General features: G+C 40.4%; 1 protein-coding gene across 3 annotated transcripts; it reads right to left on the bottom strand.

Annotated features, from left to right (window-relative positions):
* Window positions 1-3,276: 3,276 nt before the first annotated feature.
* Window positions 3,277-19,162, bottom strand: nup153 (nucleoporin 153). Of its 3 annotated transcripts, XM_086177576.1 has the most exons (23): window positions 19,034-19,162; window positions 14,798-15,032; window positions 14,381-14,656; window positions 13,918-14,057; window positions 13,276-13,404; window positions 12,932-13,048; window positions 12,802-12,849; window positions 11,622-11,675; window positions 10,665-10,805; window positions 10,522-10,574; window positions 9,997-10,120; window positions 9,389-9,553; window positions 9,186-9,284; window positions 8,999-9,083; window positions 8,801-8,902; window positions 8,058-8,699; window positions 7,784-7,972; window positions 6,681-7,607; window positions 6,275-6,390; window positions 6,028-6,178; window positions 5,708-5,908; window positions 5,437-5,614; window positions 3,277-4,858 (listed from the first exon to the last, which is right to left on the bottom strand). In XM_086177576.1, the coding sequence occupies exons 1-23, from the start codon at window positions 19,160-19,162 to the stop codon at window positions 4,771-4,773; spliced, it is 4,389 nt and encodes a 1,462-aa protein (XP_086033702.1). In that variant the 3' UTR covers window positions 3,277-4,770. The 3 variants fall into 3 exon arrangements, with proteins under 3 accessions (XP_086033702.1, XP_086033699.1, XP_086033701.1); XM_086177573.1 differs by having other exon boundaries at window positions 6,028-6,390; XM_086177575.1 differs by having other exon boundaries at window positions 6,028-6,390; window positions 14,798-15,029; window positions 19,034-19,129.
* Between the last annotated feature and the right edge of the window lie 1,412 nt (window positions 19,163-20,574).

The raw sequence follows: 20,574 nt of genomic DNA, 5'->3' as shown, positions 1-20,574 counted from the left end.
GAACATTCTTCTCCCCAGATTTTCTCTTCAACTTTTTTAAAAAAAGAAAAATAAAGTAACTAATGAACCAAAACCTCAAGTAACTCGCCACCAGAGCTTCTCTTTCAGACGTTTCACCTCAGTTCCGAAGAGGCCACCAGGATGAGGTGAAATGTCTTTACAGAGAGAAACTGAGTCCAGTTTCCACGATAAGATTCTACGACGGCTGACTGAGACCCGGAGTTGGAAACTTCATGAACTCCTTCAAGAGAAATGTTTTGCTCTACGTGAATGAGATGGTGACATGTCTAAATGACATGGATGTGTGAGTGAATGGTTAGATGTCTTTGCACGGTGTGTGAACGGGAGTGACTGGCCAAATGTCTCTATATGTGGCACTGTGATTGACCGGCGACCTCACCAGGGTGAAGCCGACCTTTCACCGAATGACAGCTGGATAGGCTCCACTTCCCTCTTCCTTCCACAACCTCAAGTCCAGCATAAGGAGTACAGATAAAGAAAGAATTGAACAACGAAGTGAAACTATATCAACAATCTCATACAAAGCGAGAGTATTTCATTCAACATTTAGAAGAAATGTTGATTTGAGAACCCCAGATTTTTATACATGGATCCAGTCTGCTTAAAAAAATTAAAAAAAACATTATTTGCACCACTTCTGCAGTCATATCACAGTTACACAACATTTGACACATGTGAATATATTTCCCAGGAACACTGAGAAGCCGTGCCTGCTCTGGTGAAGGCATTATAAATTAAGCCTGGATGAGCATCTCACCTCCAGTAACGTGAGAGGGAACTACGCTGTTAATCATTCATGGCCGCTGCCCTACATACGTCCAACCTTCTGCCGGAGCACGGAGAGGCGATACATTCGCAGTTTAATGCCAGACCGACCGGCCCTGATGCAACACTGTATCTTGAGTCATCCGTTCGTGGAACAAGTGACCTCAATGGGCCTTTTGAAAGTTAGGTGAAATAAAACTGAACAACATTTGGCTATTTTCCCCTCAAACGTTAAGTGCGTTAAAATCCAACTTAACACTCATCTGAGTGTTGAGCGGCTATGCAGATCCACAGATTACAGAGAAACACAACCTGACAGAGCATCTCTGTGTTTTATTAATGCAGTTGCACATCCTTTATCTCCAAGTAGAAAAAAAAAGGGAATGAATATTGAGTTTCTCTGGCACAACAATAGGGATCTGCTCAGGTTGCCGTCTCCACGATGTATCCGTTCATGAGCAGCATGTTGACCAATCTGATTATGGTTTCACAATAAAAGCTGTGGTCCCTTTTTTGATGTGTGCCTTGTCTTAGACAGGGACATAATGAATACAGCAATATCTGTTACAATATAATAAAGTATCAGCTTACATGTGAAAAGTATGTTGATTCCATGTGTATTTCAACTGAGGAAATCAAGCATAACTTCAATCATATCGCCTTGTAAAAATGTATTTTCATTTTCTTACAACTGGTAATGGACCTGGCCCTGTCCTCCTGTTGTTCAAAGAAACCTCAGAAATATTGAAACTAATAAGTTCAGCGCAGAGATCAATACTGAGGCAGATTTTCCATAACAGCAGAAGCGAGTCGGCCGACATCACCAGCTGCTCATGTTCGTAAGTTAAATCGCACAACAAACTAAAAACTCTCACCAGTGTAATTTCATTTTTATCAGGAAGTGGAACTGCAGTTCTGCCCAGAAAAACACCTGTTGGGAAGAGAAAGGCCAGAAGACAAAGGTCAGTTAAACAGCTGATGAGCAAAAGCTCGCACTGATATCCCGACATTCTTGTATATGTGTACATAGAGGTTAAAATCTATTTGGAGCTCAAGTTATTATCGAATGTATTTTTGAGATGGGGTCAGTACAGAACTTTAACCTTCAGGGACAATCAGTGCAACATTTACCATCTGTAACAGCGCAACCTCAGGTGTAACCTCAAAAACGCAAAATTATCTTAAAACAAAGTTCAAACTGTGTGTGTGTGTCCTGTGATTCTCTTCTGTCCTCAAATCTGTCTTCAGCTCATCTTGATCAGAAAAAAGGGAAGTGGAAAAAGGAAAAGTCCAAGTTTTGTCTCACACAGACACACACCTCTCAGTCTTATCTTATCAGATTTCCCCTCTCTCCCCTCTATTCATCCCAGACATAAATAACTTTCTGAAAGAAATACACACACGATTGCAAAATGTGTAATTGACTCAGGGGTGAAATCATGTGGCTCTGCTGAGTAACAGTGATCTCTGCTGACAGAAATGGTGAATTACTGGATTGTGTCTCGGCGGTTTTGAGTGAAAAACTTTTCACTGGAGGATTGTAGATGGTTGAAGAGTCATGTGATTCTGCATGCATGTTCCACACAAGCCCTAATTTAATTCTGAAATATATTACTTGGATCATCTTATTAATGGGGTTAATGGGGTGACCTTAGGAAAACAAAGAGTGATAGTTCTACCATGACGTTTTTGTGAACGTTGGTTCCTTTTAAATTATAAGCTATTTTTACGGTTTCTCTATGTGAATTCCCATAATTGTCTGTGTTTCCAATTACCTTATGACATTATATAGATTTCTGTTCTTCTTTTTCTTTTCTTGATACCACATAAAACAATTGATTAGGCCAGTCTCCTTGCCACACGCTGCAATACTACATCTGGACAATCTGCAGTGTATTCCATTTTTTAAAATCAGCAACCTCAAAAAGTTAACCTAAATGCAAGACTGATTCGATGTTTATTGGAAATGCATTGAAAAGACCTTATTGCACATATTGAACCTGGAACTAACAACACCTATATTTTAATGCCTAGGAAACATTAATTGTGAAATAAATAAAAAAAAACAAAAAACACACAAATCTGTTACATTCATTTCTTATGGCCTTTACCGGGGTAAAGTCAAGTGAAAACAGGTAAACAAAGAGTCATTTCCTTCAAGGTGAAATGAAGAGTCCTGAAGTAGTAAGTGAACATCCAAAACTGCGACTGAGCATGTGTTAAAGCTCACTTTGAGCTGGTTACTAGTCTTTCAATACAGCCACACTGTCTCTGCACAAAAGACACACATCTTTCCTCTTTTGCATCCGCAGACATACACTCTGCCTTGAAAACCTGTTTTCATAGATAGAAACCAATCCCACCATAATCTGAGGTCAAATTACATGAAGCAAGTTGAGAAGCTTTATTGGCTTCCTGATAAATGTATTTGGGGGATTACTGTCGAAAATATTTGGTAAATTTGTTGAAATTAGATAGGCAAAAAAGGACACATTTTTTCAATAGTTTTATTGATGTAATTATCCATGGTTTTAATTTTATCACTCATCCAGTAATAATCATAGTTTTAAAATTAAACTGACTTCCTTATCATCCAAAGTCACCCATGTCCATTTAAACACGCAATAGAAAAATATATACTTAATGCTTTATACAATACTGGTTTTGGTCCAAACAAAAGTGGATCAGAAAAGCCAATATACCTTTAGTCATCAAAGGCTCTCCAATTTGCATGTAAGCTCCTTTTAAATGGATTCGGGCAACTTTGAATATAGGAATTTACATAAATTCTAAAGACAAAAATGCTGAATGCAGAGTTGGTAACACAAAAATTCAACTTCACAGATTAAAAAAAAATATCGCTATTTACAGGTATTTTTATAATAATATTCAAAGGCCAATTAAGAGAGACAGAGAAGGAGAGGCAGAAAGCGATAAAGGGAAAGTAAAAGGAATCAGGAGGAGGGAGGAGCAAGAGAGAGACAAGAGGGCAAAGAAAGCAGAGCAGTGGAGCAAACCAGAGAGAATTAGATAGGAAACGATGCATTTACAAAGTCCTAAGGAGTTGAATGAGGGCATAGGCCTCCGGCTCGCTTCATCCTCCGCAGTGCATGGATACATTTCCCTTCCCCAGATCCCACCCTCTTTCTTTCCTCCCCTTGTTTCATTTTTAACATTCATTTGCTTGCTCGCCCAGGCGACATCAGTTATCATACGCACACCAACACTCAATCTCAGCATGTACAAAGAAAACACACCTCGAGTCTGTACATAAGGAGGAGGGGGGTGGGGGGGGGACAAGCACGCAGCATACACCACAATTACATTACACGTTCATCCCTGTACATACAGCACACTGCACGGACACCATGGCTACACCTCCAGTGGCACCAACATCGCGGTTCATTGTTTGAGGAGCATGTCGAAACAGTTTCCGGGGCCGCCACTGGAGATTTGCTCTACAGCTCTCAATATCTCTCCGTATATCACAACTCATAACATGACCACTCATACTAACTAATGGGATTTTGTGCACACTCACAACTCTTTGATTTGCAGTTTTTGCCTTTTTAATTTTTAATAATTTTTTTTTTAAGAAAAGTCATGCCTCAGTCAAGCAGACATTTGCCGGTCTTGAAAATATAGATACGACTGTCTTGCTTATTTTCAACAGAGATCAGGGGTCTTTGCTTGATTGTTGTTTCAAGTCGGTGTCATTATTTAGTCAAGAGTTTATGTGAAGTCCTGTTGGGAGGGTCTCACGAATTCCTGGTCTCAACACGTGAATGCTGCTGAAGACTTCAGCCCACCTGTCCGGCCTGATCACGAAACAGCCTAAGCCCCTGCCCTTTTTCATCACATGCAAAGTCATTTCAGTGTTTGTCCAGCTGAGACCTTCAAGGACCTCACTCAGCCATCAGGGAGGGGGGGGGGGGCATAGTCTAGTCCAAGTCAAGTCCACCATCAAGTCGTGTCCACATGGCTCTATTTTCTGCGTCGCACCGCTGTCTTGATTTTACGCCCAGCAATTGTTTGCTGTCCAGCAGGAGAGGATGAGAAGGACTTTGCTGACCTGGAAGAGTACACAACATTCTCAATTATCATTAAAGAAAGTGATACTCATTCACTAAAATTATAATAACCAACAGTAACTTTCATTTAAAAAATAAGAATATTAAAAAAAAATCAGTACATTATCACAAAATTTAACCTTACAAAATGGGAGTCATTTGTTCGTGTGATTCCATAATGGAACAATTTACAGACTTCACACGCTTTGTTCGATTGTTTTCAAGGAACTTTGATGGCCAAACCTGACGGATTGAACCCAAAAAGATATTTTTCTTTGTAATGGAGCTGGGAGGTCAGTCTTTAATAAGCCAGCAGCAACGATTAGGGCTAAATAGAATTCCATTACATTTGTCAACTAAGTAATTGGAATAAAATAATACTTGTTTTATGAGGAGAGGAACTAAATATCAAAGAGAAATAACTAGTATGCAGCTATGTGGTCTCTTTATAGGGTGCAAAATACAGATAAAATGTTTTTAGCATGCAAACATACAGGCCGGGCACAGACAAAGCTGTGCATCTTTTCAATGTTTATAATGCCAATGAAAAGGGGTGAAGAGCCATCAAGCTGTGATGTACCCTATGTTGAATGTTGGTTGAGAGAAATTGAATCCACTTCCAGCCGCTCCTGTCTGGGGTGCAATGGAAGGGTTGGCAGGGGGGGCAGGAGAGGCTGTGGAACCTGCTCCGAAAGTAAAAACTCCAGTGCTATTTGAGGAGCCAAATGCACTTGCTCCACCAAACTGCAAGCTTCCGCCTATGGGAGGAAAAAAAAAGCCATGCGACACGTGTTTGTGGATTTTTCACTCGAGACTGAAAGATAAGATGTGACAGCACTTGCATCACCTACCTGGTGTGGAATTAGCAGCTGCCCCAAATACTGGGGTGGAGTTGGCCTGCTGACCAAATACAGGTGTGACGTTGGATCCGAGGGCCGGACTCTGAGAGGGCACCGATGGGAACGGTGATCCAAAGGATGAGCCAAAGGATGGGGTCGGGTTTGTCCCAAACCCACCAGAGGGCGTTGAATTGCATGTAAATGGGGAAGGCGCTTGAGCAAAAAACAAGAGAATGAAAAATATGAATACACAGAGATTTATACATTAAATGAGTAAGACTGTTATTGATGAATATTAAACATCACCATTATGAGTTAAGAGAGACACAGACCTGCAGAAGAGGCAGCAGAGGGCACTGCTCCAAAACCAAAGGAGGGTGCAGCAGGAGAAGCAGCACTGGCAGGGGCACCGAAGATGAAGGACTGTGCTGGAGCGGGAGTGGCATTGACAGGGGCTGCAGATGATAACTGGCTGTCCTGGGTCTGGCCACACATGAAGGTTTTAGCAGGAGGTGCGTCACAGGAGGATGACGTAGGCTGACCAAATACAAAAGTACTGGGAATAACAGGAGCTGAGACCTGGCCGGAACTGCTGCTGTTGCCAAACAAATTTGGGGTTGGGGCAGCGGATGAGGTGGTATTGGTGGGGTTGTTAGGCAAAAAGGAAAATGCCGGTTTTGGTGTGCCATTAGAATCTGTCAAAAAGAGAGAAAAGAGTGGCTTATGTTGTGTGGCGAACCGAAAGTTACTCTGCAGTTATTCCAAACAATGACAATGTTGTCACACTGGAAATCTTAATCTGCCTTCCCTTTTTTCCTGTTTGTACACATTATAGTTACAGTACAATTCATAAATTCTGAGACATTTCAAGTGACTTTCTTTTGATCAATTCAAGCAGACAAACTATCAGTTATGTTAGAAAAGTACAAAGAAGTACAAAGTAAAACAATACTTGCAAAAAGAATGCAATTCACGATTAAAATACCTGCAGTATTTTGTCCAAAAGTGAAAGTGGCCTTAAGGGCCTCAGAAGTAGCAGTTTCGTTCTTGTCGGCTGGCTTGCCCAAACCGAATGCTGGTGGTGGCTGCTGTGTTGGGGCACTGGGCTTGCTGAAAAAGCTTGGAAAGCCCCCTGATGTGGCTGGCGCTGTTGCACTCTCTGTGTCTTTACTAGCTGCACCAAAGATGAAAGCCGGCGGAGCTGAGGAAGCAGCTGCTTCTTTCTTTTCCTCTGGCTTCCCAAAGGCAAACGTAGAAGCAGCTGGCTCCTTTTCTGTGGATAAGGATCCAAAAGGGGTGCCTCCTTGTGAGGTGGCAGTTGCCAAAGTGGGCTCTCCGAGTCTTCCAAATACAGATGCAGAAGTGGTTGTCGCAGTTGTGTTTGTTAATGTGCTGTCCTGTGATGTTGGTGCACTGTCACTCTTCTCCTCAGAAGCAGCAGGGATGAACGTAACTGAAGGTGAATTGGAGGCGTCTGATGGTGTCTCTTCTGGTTTTGATTGTCCAAAGGTGAAGGTGCCCTCAGAGGAATTGTTTTCTGTGCAAGATGATCCAGTTCCAAACTTTATCCCGCCGCTAGTTCCAAATTTAAAGGCAAAACCTGCAGCAGACTGGTCTGACTTTTTGTCATCACTTGAGGCAGCCCCAAATGTAAAGCCCTCGGACGAGCTGCCAAATTTAAACCCTGATGAGGCATTGGTGTCCTTAGAAGTGGTTTCTGATGAGGTGCTTCCAAATGGGACTCCAAATTTGAATCCACCAGATGAAGAGGAAGAATCTGAAAATGAACTCCCGAACTTGAAGTCGGCTGATCCAGATCCTGAAGCGCTGCTTGTTGTGCCAAACTTAAAACTGGAAGTAGATGAACCAAAAGCAGAAGAGCCAGCAGTCCCAGCAGTTGAAGATCCAAAAGCTAAATAGAGACAGGATCATAAAATAAATACTTTTACAATAAACAATCTGATCTTGAAAAATATCCTCCTAAAATAATGGGGGGGGGGGGGGCGCTGGTATTTGTAGAGCGGAAATGTCAGTAACATGCTGCATTTGTGAACAGTTTACTGTTTGTTAGATAATAAGACTTGATACCTTTGGGTTCCACTTTAGCTCCAGGTTTGGTTGCTTGACAAGCAACACATTGTAGATCCGCAGACTTATTCTGTACAAGACAGACATCACACTCCCAGGAGCCCTCTGGGTTTTTGAACTTGTCTCCAATACCAAATATTGGAGGACTGCTGACAGGAGCAGATACTTCAACTGATGGTCCAGTTGACCCTGGAGTGTTGAAGAGGTGAGGAGAAACTGAGTCAACTAAATGTTTTATACTGCAGAACAACTACTGACATTGTGCTGTCCTTACCTGGTTTCGCACTCTTGCAGGCCACACACTTTGTATCCTCTGCCTTATTCTGCACCAAACACGTATCACAATCCCATGCACCTTCAGGTTTTTTGAACTGGTCTCCAAATCCAGCAAAACCTGATGCTGTGGGGTTGGATACAGTTTTAACAGCAGAGAAGGCAGAGGGAAGAGTAGATGAGGGCTTAAGACCCGTGCCAGGCTTAGCAGTTTCACAGGCCACACACTTTACTGCATCAGGTTTGTTTAGCACAAGGCATGTATCACACTCCCACGTTCCTGCGGGTTTGGAGAACATTGTACCGAAACCAGAGGGGGTTGTAGTGGATGACGAGCTGTTTGTGCTGCTGTTCTCTGACTCAACTGGCATGGCAGTTGGTTTGCTGTCCCTGGATTTGGAGGAAGAGGAACTTGGTTGAGGGGCCGTGCAGCAAATGCATTTTGAATCCGATGGTTTATTTTGAACTAAGCAGACGTCACAGCTCCAGCCAGGTTGGGGCGTGAAAAAGTCAGCAAGGCCTGTTGCAGAGGACAGTGAGGTGACAGTGGTGGAGGGAAAAGAAGGGGAAGCTGATGACGTAGACGTTTGTTGGGAAGTGTCATTGGGGGCTGATGTCGTTGAAGCAACAGGAGAGGCGAAGCCTAAAGCACAGAAGAGAGATTTTTCAACAGTAAGATTCCACTTAATGTTTTTTAACATTAGTGTTAAACTACAGAAACAACACAATGTCATGGATCCTGACCAGGCGCTTTGAGAAGATCCAGCACGCTCCCCTGTTTGAGGGTCTTGGCAGGCTTAAAAGGTCCCTCAAAATCTTCTGTGCTTTTGTTTGTTGCTGGCTTCACTACAAAAAACCATGGGAACAAAATCAAGTTATAATTGACTCAAGGCAAGAAGAGGCCACCAACAAAGACATAGAGTACATAGAATTTTCTTGTACCTGCTGTTAGTATGGGAGTGTCCAGATTCCCATTTGACATGGGCAGTCCTAACTTTGCTACAGGTGCACTGAAGGTAAAGCCAGCCTGCAATAAATGTCCAGTATCATATCGTTGTTAAACATATTGAATGAAAGGCAGAAGAAATGGAATAATTACTAATTGCTAAGATACAAATAAACAGCTTACTGAAGGGGAAAAGGAAGGTGGACTAGTAGGAGTTGCTTTGACAATAGGTGAGGAAAATGTAAAAGGTACAGATGTGGTTGTTGACGTTCCAGGGGTCTGCTGAAAGAAGGCAAAATGAAAATATTAGCTGAATGCATATTAAATTTGAATGACCAAAAATATAGTGATACCGATGGAAAATGAAACATCTGTGTGCAACAAACCTGATTCGCTAGGGTTGCCTTCGCAGGAGTGACAGGCGCGACAGAGGCAATGCTGACAGTGGTGGATGTGGTAAGAGGTGGCAGGGGGGAGGAGAAGCTGAAGGCGGGCAATGCAGAGGTGCTGATTGGAAGTGAAATGTCAGGAAGGTCTGGCACCTCAGCCACCTAATTTCAGAACACAACCAGGAATTACCAAAGTGGTGCTTTAAAAATGATCAACTTTCAGACTGACAGCCTAATGACATACACCCTTTTTGGATAAATATTTGCAAATTAATTTGCCATACTTTAACAGAACATAAAATGTGAAAAAAATGAATGCCACAGAGTAACTGCGTTTTGCTGCCTGTACATTTGTAATGGCATGTTGAAGTCTGTTGAAGAAAGACTTAAGTTTTAACAAAAAGTCGCATTTCCAACTCTAACTTCATTCTTGATCAAGTTTTTGATTAATGGGATTTGCAGTTCATCACATTTTGACCATAGCTTTTTGTCTCCTTTACTGTATTCACAGTAGGCACTAAACCTAAAGCTAGATATATGAATGCTCTACAAGAAGTGTATCTTTTATACATATAAAGCTCTATTTTTGGATGCAAAATAATTACCTCATGATCTTCAGGGCGTTTGGAGGAAGGCCGTGCACTGGTCCGCTCTCGCTTCATTTTGCCTCCTCCAGAGGTAATGCTGCTGGGGGCTGGCGTGCTGGATAGGGGATAGGCTGGAGTTGTGCTGGTGGAAGAGTAAACAAGGGGTAATATAAGACTGACAGCTTACAGAAAACTGATGTTCACCATGCATGCCCTTTTAACAACTCAAACGAGAACTTCTTAAGCATCTAGTATCATATTTGAGAGATGATAGAATCAAGGTTTGCACCAATCCTGTCCAGGTTAAAAAAAACTCCAAACACAATAAAAGTGACTCAATAGTACCAGCAATTGATTTTAGAATAGAAAGTCATTATGATTGAAAAAGAATAAGACAACAAAAAAGCAAAATATTGTAACTGTCGGACCTAACTGAAATATCAGCAACAGTATACTGATTTGAATTTCTGCCTCAATTATAACAAAATTCAAACTGTGTGTTGCTGCCAAAATCACAACAGCATAATGGTTGCACACCAATACCTTTGAGATGCACCTGGGGTTGCTTCAGGTAGTTGTGGTGATTGTCTTGTGGGCTAAACAAAACAAAAAGGCATTAGCATTCAATATGTTTTCATGTATCAGTTTGTGTGTGTGTCTGTGTCTGAACATGTATGCAGTCTAACCATTTCTCTTAGGGTCCTGTCGAGAGACCGACTCACTCCTCCAGGGGTCAAAGTAGGCCTGAATGACACTGAGCGATTTCCTGACATTGGCGGTACTGTAGGAACCACAAGCTTCTGCACAGGTGGGATGTTGGAATCCAGCTTTAACGGCAGAATGAGAACAAGGAAACATCAGGTAAGTTAGCATATAAGCTGATGATACCCCATCTTAAATAAACACATCAATAATTACTCTCCTGATGTAGTACAAACTCTTTGTTCAGGACAATTCACTAATTTTAAGCTTTAATGAAAACTTTGGCATACAAAAGCATAACTAACAAATCGGTTTGTTACAATAGCACCAACTGAACAGGGGAGTGGAGCAGACCAATCCTCATTTTTTGTTCCCTTTAATTTCTCTGAGAACATGTTATACAGAGACCATGGCATTTTTAGATCTGCAAGGGTTAATGCAACCTTGTTAGAATGGACAATGCAGCAGCTGGGAATCCTTGACAATTATTGTAGAGTTAAAATCTAGAACAAAACTTGGCAACTTTGCAAACATTTTGCAGAGCAATATCCAGTTGTAGAAGAACAATTGTGTGCTCACCCACATGCATGTGAATATACACAAACATGAAGACTGAACGCACATTGAACACAGCTGTGTTCCAACCAAGGAGAATCTGATTAACAAGTGTAAAGAAGTTCAACAGGCAGTAGGACAGGATGTGTCAAGATGACAAGCTACAGCACATGTTACTGGTTTTGTCAAACATCCCTGGTGCACATAACTATGGCCTCTGTTCAGCAACAAGCACACAGTCTTAGAACACACAAATGTTTTTGCTGACATGTAGACACTTGCGCTGCTCATACAGGGACACAAGGCATAAATGCGGGCTGATCTGGGGACAAAGGCATAGGCAAAGTTCACCAATATGACCAAGTGAAATAAAAATGTGTTCTTACCCGTTTCTTTTTTGCTTGAAAATGGGAAACATCCAGATTTCCACCATCCAGTGTCTACAGAGAGGAAAAAAGACAAATATTCAATTAGGGTCATTCTGGATTAAGGAATTAATATATGCTTACATATATTCTTGATGGGAAATCAATTTCAGGCTAGGACTACAGTGCACTGAAGACACTGCAAAACTATTTTTACTATGTATCGTATTAGACTACAGAAGAAATCTCAGTAGACAAAAAAAAAAAAATCATGAAAACCTATTTTGCATGCAAAAAAAAAATCATAATCAGGTCTCACGCAATTAGGTCCCATGCGGATTTACAATCCATGCAAATTCTGCTCCAAAACTAGACTCACTTATAAGTTAGACATTTACAAACTACCACAGAATGGCAAACAAACTTCTCCTAAAAACAGGATCATTTTCACACATCCTGGAACGGAATCGCATTTCTGGGAGATTAAATAAGTAGGTTAAATAAGTATTAAATAAGAACACTACATAATGTATGTTTTTTGAATTTTCAACAGTTTTGGTGGTAAGCATGCAATCTGATAGGTTTCAAACTTGTTCAGCTAAACATGTACAGGAAACTTATCTGGTAACAGATAACAGTTTCGCTGAGCAGTTGTTCACATGATTCAAACCATGAGTTAACAGCAAAGTGTAGCTGAGGAAAAGCTAAGACTTCCACAGATCAGCACCACACTGATTCTCTGGCCATAAGTACTAGGGAACCTCATCCTCATATATTAGGAAAAGAAACAACATAATAAAAATAATAGAAATTATTAAAAAAAGCATGATTTTGCTCCTTTCGGCCTTGGTCGTTTTAATACTTAATAGAAATGTTCAGTCATTTAAGCAGAAAGCACTGACTGAGGAACAGCAGGAAAACATTGCGCATCCTGATTAATATCTCCCACAGAGCACCAAACCAGTTCTCAGCTGTCCTGCAGCTGTGGGAGCACACAGCCAGTGCACTATGTATAAAAATAAATAGCTGTATGCATGTCCGGTGTGTTGCAGGGGTCTTTCCAATTAACAAGCGGTTTGGTAACTTTATTGACAGAAAGATTAACAATTGAAGTCTCCCTCTGGTTCACATATAGACAATTTTGGATTTAAAAAAAATATATGACTGGTGGTTTAAATGTAGAAATTGCACAAACACTTACTGCTGAGAGGGGTGATGAGGCGGCTGCTGATGGTATCCTCTTGGCATCCTATGGATACATCCATTATGAAAGAGAAGTTAGTAGAGTATCAGTATGGACTCAAGCAATGAATATTCATGAGTTTACTTACAGCCAGTGGACTTGACATGCGCTCCAAGGACTGCAGGATACGCCGGGCTGTGACGCTGGTCACCCCACATGGTTGAGCACCCGCAGGCTTAGCCTTGATCTGCCTTTTCACTGGAGCCTAGAAATTAGATCAGCTCATTTAGTCTTGAGGTGAAAATAAAACACATAAGTCAGATCTAATGGTGTAAATAAAATGATCAAATCAAACGGATGGCAAACATTGCCCAACACTTATTGTGCAAAATCAATTAAGAGGAAAAGGTCTTCAAAATAAAATTTTACATTATTTGACGAATTTGGGTGGTTACAAAGTAAGGGGTCCGCACAGTGGTCTCACAAATCTACCTGGTACGGCGTTCCAGGACGAGTGCGGGAGCTCCGGACTGCAGCAGCTCCACCATACATAGTTTTTCCAGGATAGAAGGGTGAATCTCCAAGCTGGCTGGAGTTCAACACTGTGCTGTTTAGTGTAGACTGTAAAAGAGAGAGGGTGCAAGTGATTAAATAATGAAAAACTTTATTTGGTCCAGATGTGAGCAGGGTAGTATGTCAGCGCTGAATGCATTTTGCATTAACACTCTGTATATATTTAATCACATTGTATTTCAGTGTCCATTCACAAGCTTAGGAATGTCAACTAAAAAGTCATCTATTTTTTTTTCTGCAAGACATGCATGACAGTAGCATAGCAAACAGCAATAGGCTAACAGTAGTTCTAAGCCATGAAACAGAAGAGACTAAGAAGCCGGAAGCTGTGCTCCAATTACTTTTTGTGCCATTAATACAAATAATAAAAAACAGCAAGCGCAAATCAATGCATCAACATTCATGAGGCTCAACTGAGATTAGTGTTTACAGATAAGCATTGTGACCTTTTTAATTTTTATAAAGCAGGATATTTTTTGGCTTTTGGGTCCAGATTTAGTGGGGAAAATCTTTTCTATGGGTACACTTGTGAGTTTGACAGGCAGAAGCATAAATACTCACATTTGAGGAAGTTCCAAATACAGACAGGTTGAAAGCAGGCTTTTTCAAACTGGACTGGGAAGGCTGAGGCCCAGAGCCTGTTCTGTCTGTTTCTGGGGACCAAAGAGTCGGAAGTGATGCTGTCTTGGATGTGGGGACATCTAAAACAAGATTCGACACATACAATTAATGCACAGCGTAAAAAAGTTTGTCATGGTCTTTTCAAAAAAGCTACTGCGGGTAAACTCAACTCAATATTATCATGAAAAAACTGTGCAAGTGAGGATTTTGTTATCAAATCAGAAATTTAGGGGTACAAATAAAACAATTTCAACGCAAAGTACACCTGAATTGGCAATAAGTAAAGCCAATTAAATAAATACAGCAAATACAGCAGTGACTGGTAAAAATAACTTCAGATTTTAATTGACATCAGTCATTAGTATTTCTATCAGGGGACACAGAAACAACAGTGTTTCTATACCTTTGTCAGAGGCTCGGGAGGAAAAGCCGCTTGTGGTAGAGATGTTATCATCTTCGTGCTGTGAGAGGTTATCCTTGATTTCTTTGACTAAGGAGAAACCTGTTGAAAAGGGGCCTGGGGCTGAGGAAGTAGAGGGCTGAGAAAAAAGACTGCTGGGGGTCCCTAGTGTCGGGGAGGAGGCATCCAGTGGTGGAAAGTGGAGGTGGGAGCGGCTAAGAGGAGGTCTGGACAGCACATACTCCTGAAAGTTCAGGGAAGCCCGACTGGTTGACGGCTCTGTGAGAGAAAAATTCCATATGACCAGGATGCATCTACATGGAACTAATATAATGATGCATACGTTTCCTCATGTCGGTACATAAAGATAATATCTTATACAAGGTTTTACCACTCCAAGCAAGGACACAGGTCTCTTACCTGTGTTACTGGTGCTAGGTTCTGGGGAATCACGTCCATCAAGGGAAGGGGGTCCCTCTTCGCTGCCATTAGGAGGAGGAGGAGGAGGGGGCGGCGGCTGGCAGTTCTGGTCAGTACCCTGTACTGCTCCTCCTCCTCCTTCAGAAGCATCTCCATTTTTAAAGTATTTCTGCAGCCAGGAAGGAACAATGCTCTTTACTGTGTCTGTCACTCGACTGATCAAGCCTGACTGCTGCTGATAAAAATGGGAGACAAAGTCGTGAATGAGGACATGAAATTAGTAAAAGGCAGGCACAATGGCATATGGACAGCACAGAAAAAACACAATAAAATGGACAATTGTTTTATGGCATTTATGTTAATGGTATTAAACTCATCTTAGTTGATTTCTTTCAATTTGTTTCCACATAACATTGGAAATTAAACAAATGTACTTAGCAATGTATATAGATTGGCAAAATATATCAACTGAAATCTGGGGAAATTCTCATGTAGTTGGTAAAGGCCCTATAGTTCCCAGTTCTTCATTGTCAAGAGCGTTTTGTGTTTCCTTCACTTTATCTTCAATACATGTATTGTTATTATTATTATTGAAATAGTACATTGAAAATCTTAATTTTTTTCAGGCGATCAGGCTTGCCTTAATAGATGGTGATTAGAAGAATTAGTCAGTGAATTAAAAAAAGTCTCTTTTGGCAGGTGTTGCACAGAGGAATGCAGAAGGCCAACAACACACAAACAATTTGCAAATCTAAAATCAATTTATAATGTTATGAATAAAATGGGACAGGGGACTGAAAATTGTGTTTTTTTCAATGCCCTACCTATTGCTTAATGCAGTTATTTTTGCATTGCATTCCTTGGTGCACTCCTGGTTTGACTTTCTCAAGTGCTGCTTCAATACATAAAACTGGATAATACAATGACTTTGTGTATTGTGTGTGCTAGTTTTCTGCTGAAAGCCAAACATTAGAGATGCTCAATGATCCACACAGAAGTCACTGCACTATCACTGGGACACACTTGTTCTATGCTTCCATGATCTCTCACACAAACAAGTTGTAAAAGATAACATGCTGTAAGTCTTATGTCAACTTATACATAAAGTGCATCATGGTTGGTGTAATGTTGAAAGCTAGTCATTTCCCCCTCCTTGACTCTTAAATGTCAACAATGTATATCCTCAATCCTAAAGTTATAGACAGCCATGTTTCTGGAAAGCTGGTTGAACACATAACTAAAGGCAAGACAGAATACAGAAGAATAAAAAGTTAGAAAAATCCCTTTGGCATGACAGTCTATTCAAAAAGACTTATATAAACCCATTTATCATAATAAAACAATGGTTCATCACATCACTTATATGTTTAAAGGCCTTTTGGTCAACCACTAAAACTAGCACTTTCAATTTGAAAAGTACGACTACCTTTCTTATTACATTCATGTACACGGCATGGTTTGCAAGAAGCCATTTCCCCCCTTGGTGTAAAGAAGTACATGAAAAACAGTGAGACAGAAACTGGGTCAGGTCCTGTGTATGTTTTTATGAAGCGCTGAGCAAAGGATGGTCTGCACTGAACAAAGGTCTAATACTTTCAGAATTCCAGACAACAAGAATAAATTCAGTGTCCTGCACTACACAAAGGAAACGTTAAGGGCTTGACAAATCCCTACTTTCACAACTGATTTCTCTCTAGTTTACCTTAATTACTGAGTGAACAGTCTACAAAAAAAATATTACACTAGTGACAAATCGCAATGTCCTCAAAGGTAAGATGTTTATTTCAGTGTCACATCAAGTGTGTAAGGAATTTTGACCTCTACTCACTGAAAGTAATTTAAGACAGAAAAATTAAATTATCAAAAAAATTCCAATAAATGTGAAAATAATTTCTTTGCAACTGCATATTTCCTATATTTAGTATGTTTTCCATTCCTGGTTTGACTTTCAGACCAAGAAGCAGAGAGCCTTAATTTTTTAATAGAAGCTGTCAAAATGCTGCTGATCACACAGTCTTGGTGAAATGGCTTGGTCTGTTGTTATGAATGCCTTACTGATCCGATTGACCAGTTTTGGATCTGAACTAGTTGTCAACCATCATAACATTCTGTATTTTCGCAATTACTGAAAGGATTTGTTTATCAGAGTAGATACATAGCATTTTTTGTTACTATTTTGCTATGATCCCACTAACTTTATCTCTAGTAAGTTCTGTGATTGAGCTATATCCTGCCCACATCATTATTTTAATGGTCAGAAAAGCAAACAGTCTTTGAACATACTAGATTACTTTGCAAAAGACCAGCCAGGGAGGAGGAACTAACTAGTCGAGACTAAGGATGCCTCAGTGAGCAGGTTGAATCAGTTTCAAAAACACGAAGACCACAATCATCCACATTGAAGTCGCAGCATCATCCAAATATTCTGATCAATTTTTATGCCAACAAGAATGTCCAGTAACACTATGTATACTGTAAAGAAAAGTCTAAATTACAACTTAATAAACAAAGCAATACAGTGGGAATTTCCAATTTAGATGAGCGAGGGTCACAAGCAAATAACCATAATCAATCTAAAACTACATATTTAGAGACTTAATAGATATTCCAACAATGTAAACAAGAATGGAGTTACATGTTCCTCAGCCAATCCAAGGAGCTTCTCTGGGGCAATCCACAGAGCTGCAAAGCTCTATGGATTGCCCCAGAGAAGCTCCAGTATCACTTTTTGAAATCAGACAAAACGACTGGGGATCTAATTCGAGGCCAAATGTACAGCCTTCAATTGTTGCCAAATTCCAAACCAGAGCAGTTACACGTGTGGCCAATATTTAATAAATGACCATGTGATATTTTCCTGAATTTAAAATGTCAAGAGATTATCAAATAATAATAAAACAATAAGGATGGCAAACATTTGTCATTAAGGACTATTTAGTTAATGACTAAATATAGAATAGTACAGAAAAAAAACACATGGCCATGGGCACAAGTCAAAACAAAAAACAAACACAGGAAATCATTAATGTTTGGAGCATTTATATGAAACATTTAAAAAAAAAAGTTACATTTTATGTGAATATTGAAACATGAAGTTTCACTTAAAATCAGAAAGGAATTACTACATATTGAAGTCGTAATTACTATTAAGTGCTGTTGACAAGTCTATCAATATGCGTGTATAGCATATAGCTTTAGAGCTGATCACGACGATTAAGTGTTTAAGTAAGTACAACTTATTTAAAACGTCTTTCTTACGGTCAAAAAAACAAAACATAATAAAGAGTTTTCAGTCAATCCCCGGTGAAAAGATTGCAATAACGTGAGCAAATTCAGTTCACAATGCACTCTTTAGTGAAAAAAATACAAGATCTTCTTTGTATAAAGTGCGTTCGGCACACCGGCACTGGACCTTTTAGGTCATCAAAGATTTGTCTGTAATTGTTCATTAACTTAAATCAGTTTAATATGCGGCAATCGGGGGTACTAGGGAATCGTCTCATACTGCTGTTGCTAGAAAGCGTATTTTTCTGCTGATATTCCATCGGCAAGTATATCAACTAAGGTAACCATGTGGGTTTCCAATCAGCCAGTGTTTCCTGCGCAATACAAGTGTTGGAGAATTGGCTAACGTTAGCTAACCGAACATCTACTGAATTCCCTCCGACACGTCAGCAACAAATTGTTAGAACGTATACACATAATGCCGAGCTAACAATAACTGTTGACCCGCCTGAATTTAAAACAAATGATCCTGTTACGTCTGATGGCAACGAAGTGACGTCTCTAAACTTAAGTGGGGACAACAATGCGTTGGTCCTCAATGTTAGCATGTTAGCTCTCGCTCGCTACGTTAGCAACTACCTGGATTTCTCCTTGATTGCTTTCCACCAACTTCGCTTGTCGTTTACAACTTAACACAGCGGGGTTAGCCAAGACATGGCACCACACATACCGTGACATTTGCACCGAGTATTGTGGGTTCAGTCTCAGCAACCCTGCCTGCCGTGATTTGCCTTGTCAAGTCAGTCTGAATTTGCTAACATATTTGTTGCCAGCATGCTAGTTGACTAGCATCTTCCGTGCAATGCTAGCAGCGCGTGGAGGCCACGAGCGCTAACGGTAGGCCATAAAATGTCTCCAACTAAACAATAACATAAGCTCAGGTACCGTGGCACTGCGGCCAACCTCATCTCATTGACATGAGAGCTTCATATGAAATCCCAGTTAATTTACCTGCTTGCTCTTGGCGTAAGGTTTAGAGGCAATATGATATCTTCTGCTTCTAATTTTCCCTCCACCCGTGGCCGCCATGGTTCTTGCGTCTGAGTGTCTGTCGGTGTTTCGGCGCCGGATAGCTGTCATCCAGCACAGCGGCTTGTCCCCGAAGGACCTATGGGAAATGTAGTAGGGAGTCAAAACAAAGCGGCGCGGCACTTAACATTCACTGGGCTACATGCTTCATGTCTTCAAATGATGTGGTATTTTTCGCTCACCGAAAATACCAATCGGTCCGTCAAATTTTGTTGGAATTAATTCCAATGATTAGCTATTCAATAAATAACAGGCGTGTAATCACGCCTGTAAGCTCGAATGAACGAAAATCTTACCATCAATACAGAATGTTTTCATGTCTGTGCAGTGACACGTTTGTGACAAAAGGGAACACCATATATAAATTAATAATATGTATTTGTGTTGTGTTACTGTGATGTCAAATGGAGTGTGGGGCACCACAGAACTAAGTTGCAGCAGCACATCTATGGGTTCAGCTGTAATGTGGCAGGAGGAAGTACACAGATGCCGGGAAAAGTAAATAGTGAAACTGTTGCCAGTCAGGAGTATCCATAACACTTTGCAGGATGATGCTTTAACATATAGGAACCACACTGTCTGTGATGTCACTGTGAATGGACACAGCACTTGTACCATAAACTGAAAAAAACTCAGCAGGTCTTTTTTTGTTTGTTTATTTCTTTTGTCAAGAAAATGGTTCAGAATGTTTATCTAAAATTGTATGGAAAAAATATGGTTGTTCATTTTTTCCTTGCATTATAATTGGAAATTAATTCACTTGGAAAAGGCAGGTTAAACATACAGTTAATAAATGTAAAAAGTAATGCCAGGATGCAATGCAAGCCTGAGCTATGAGAGAGGTCAGTAGCATTTCAAGCTGCCCGGCTTTGTAGGCTAATTAAAACAATGCTTTGGGGCTGAATCGCCAATTTAGTTTTCTTAGTGTTAATGCACTTGAAAAACAAGTTTGACAGTAGTGAGCACCAAGGGAGACTTAAACTTGAAGGTTGGATTACATACGCTTGCTCAACCTAACTGAAGAACAAAATGTCTTCTATGAGGTTTTTGCCTCTTGAGAGTCATATCACATCCCCAAATGAACTCCCCATTCCATCACTGGGAGATTTTTCAGGTCATGCTACCACATAGAAACAGCAGCGTCCTGGAGGACGCACACCCCCTGGGCCTGAAACGTAGCTTTTTCAGATCACTGAACTAAATGCCAATAAACACTTTACCCCCACTGCCCACAAGTCCCACCACCTCTGTAGCTTCATAACTTCTTACGACGAATCCATAAAACTTTTTTGCAACAATCTTGGTTATACTTCAACCTCAAAAACCTTGAAGCACTATGTGCAATTTCAAAAATATACTTGAGGGAAACTGACATTATCACAATGATCTTGTTATTTTAATAATAATCTATTTTCCCCATTCATATATCTATCTATATCTATCTATCTATATATCTATATATA

Source organism: Fistularia commersonii, chromosome 30 (assembly GCF_037954325.1).
Source record: "Fistularia commersonii isolate RoL2024-O1a breed Wild chromosome 30, RoL_Fcom_v1.0, whole genome shotgun sequence".
Classification (NCBI taxonomy): Eukaryota; Metazoa; Chordata; class Actinopteri; order Syngnathiformes; family Fistulariidae; genus Fistularia; species Fistularia commersonii.
The sequence above is the reverse complement of the archived record's forward strand: the minus strand, read 5'-3'. Positions and strand labels throughout refer to the sequence as shown.

Excerpts from the sequence above, each read along its gene's own strand:
- nup153 (XM_086177573.1), bottom strand. The coding sequence starts at position 19,162 with ATGACAGCTATCCGGCGCCGAAACACCGACAGACACTCAGACGCAAGA. Across the intron at positions 10,806-11,621 it reads TTCAAGCAAAAAAGAAACGG|CTGGATTCCAACATCCCACC; the intron begins GTAAGAACACAT and ends CTGCCGTTAAAG. Across the intron at positions 7,973-8,057 it reads CTGCAAGAGTGCGAAACCAG|GGTCAACTGGACCATCAGTT; the intron begins GTAAGGACAGCA and ends TCAACACTCCAG.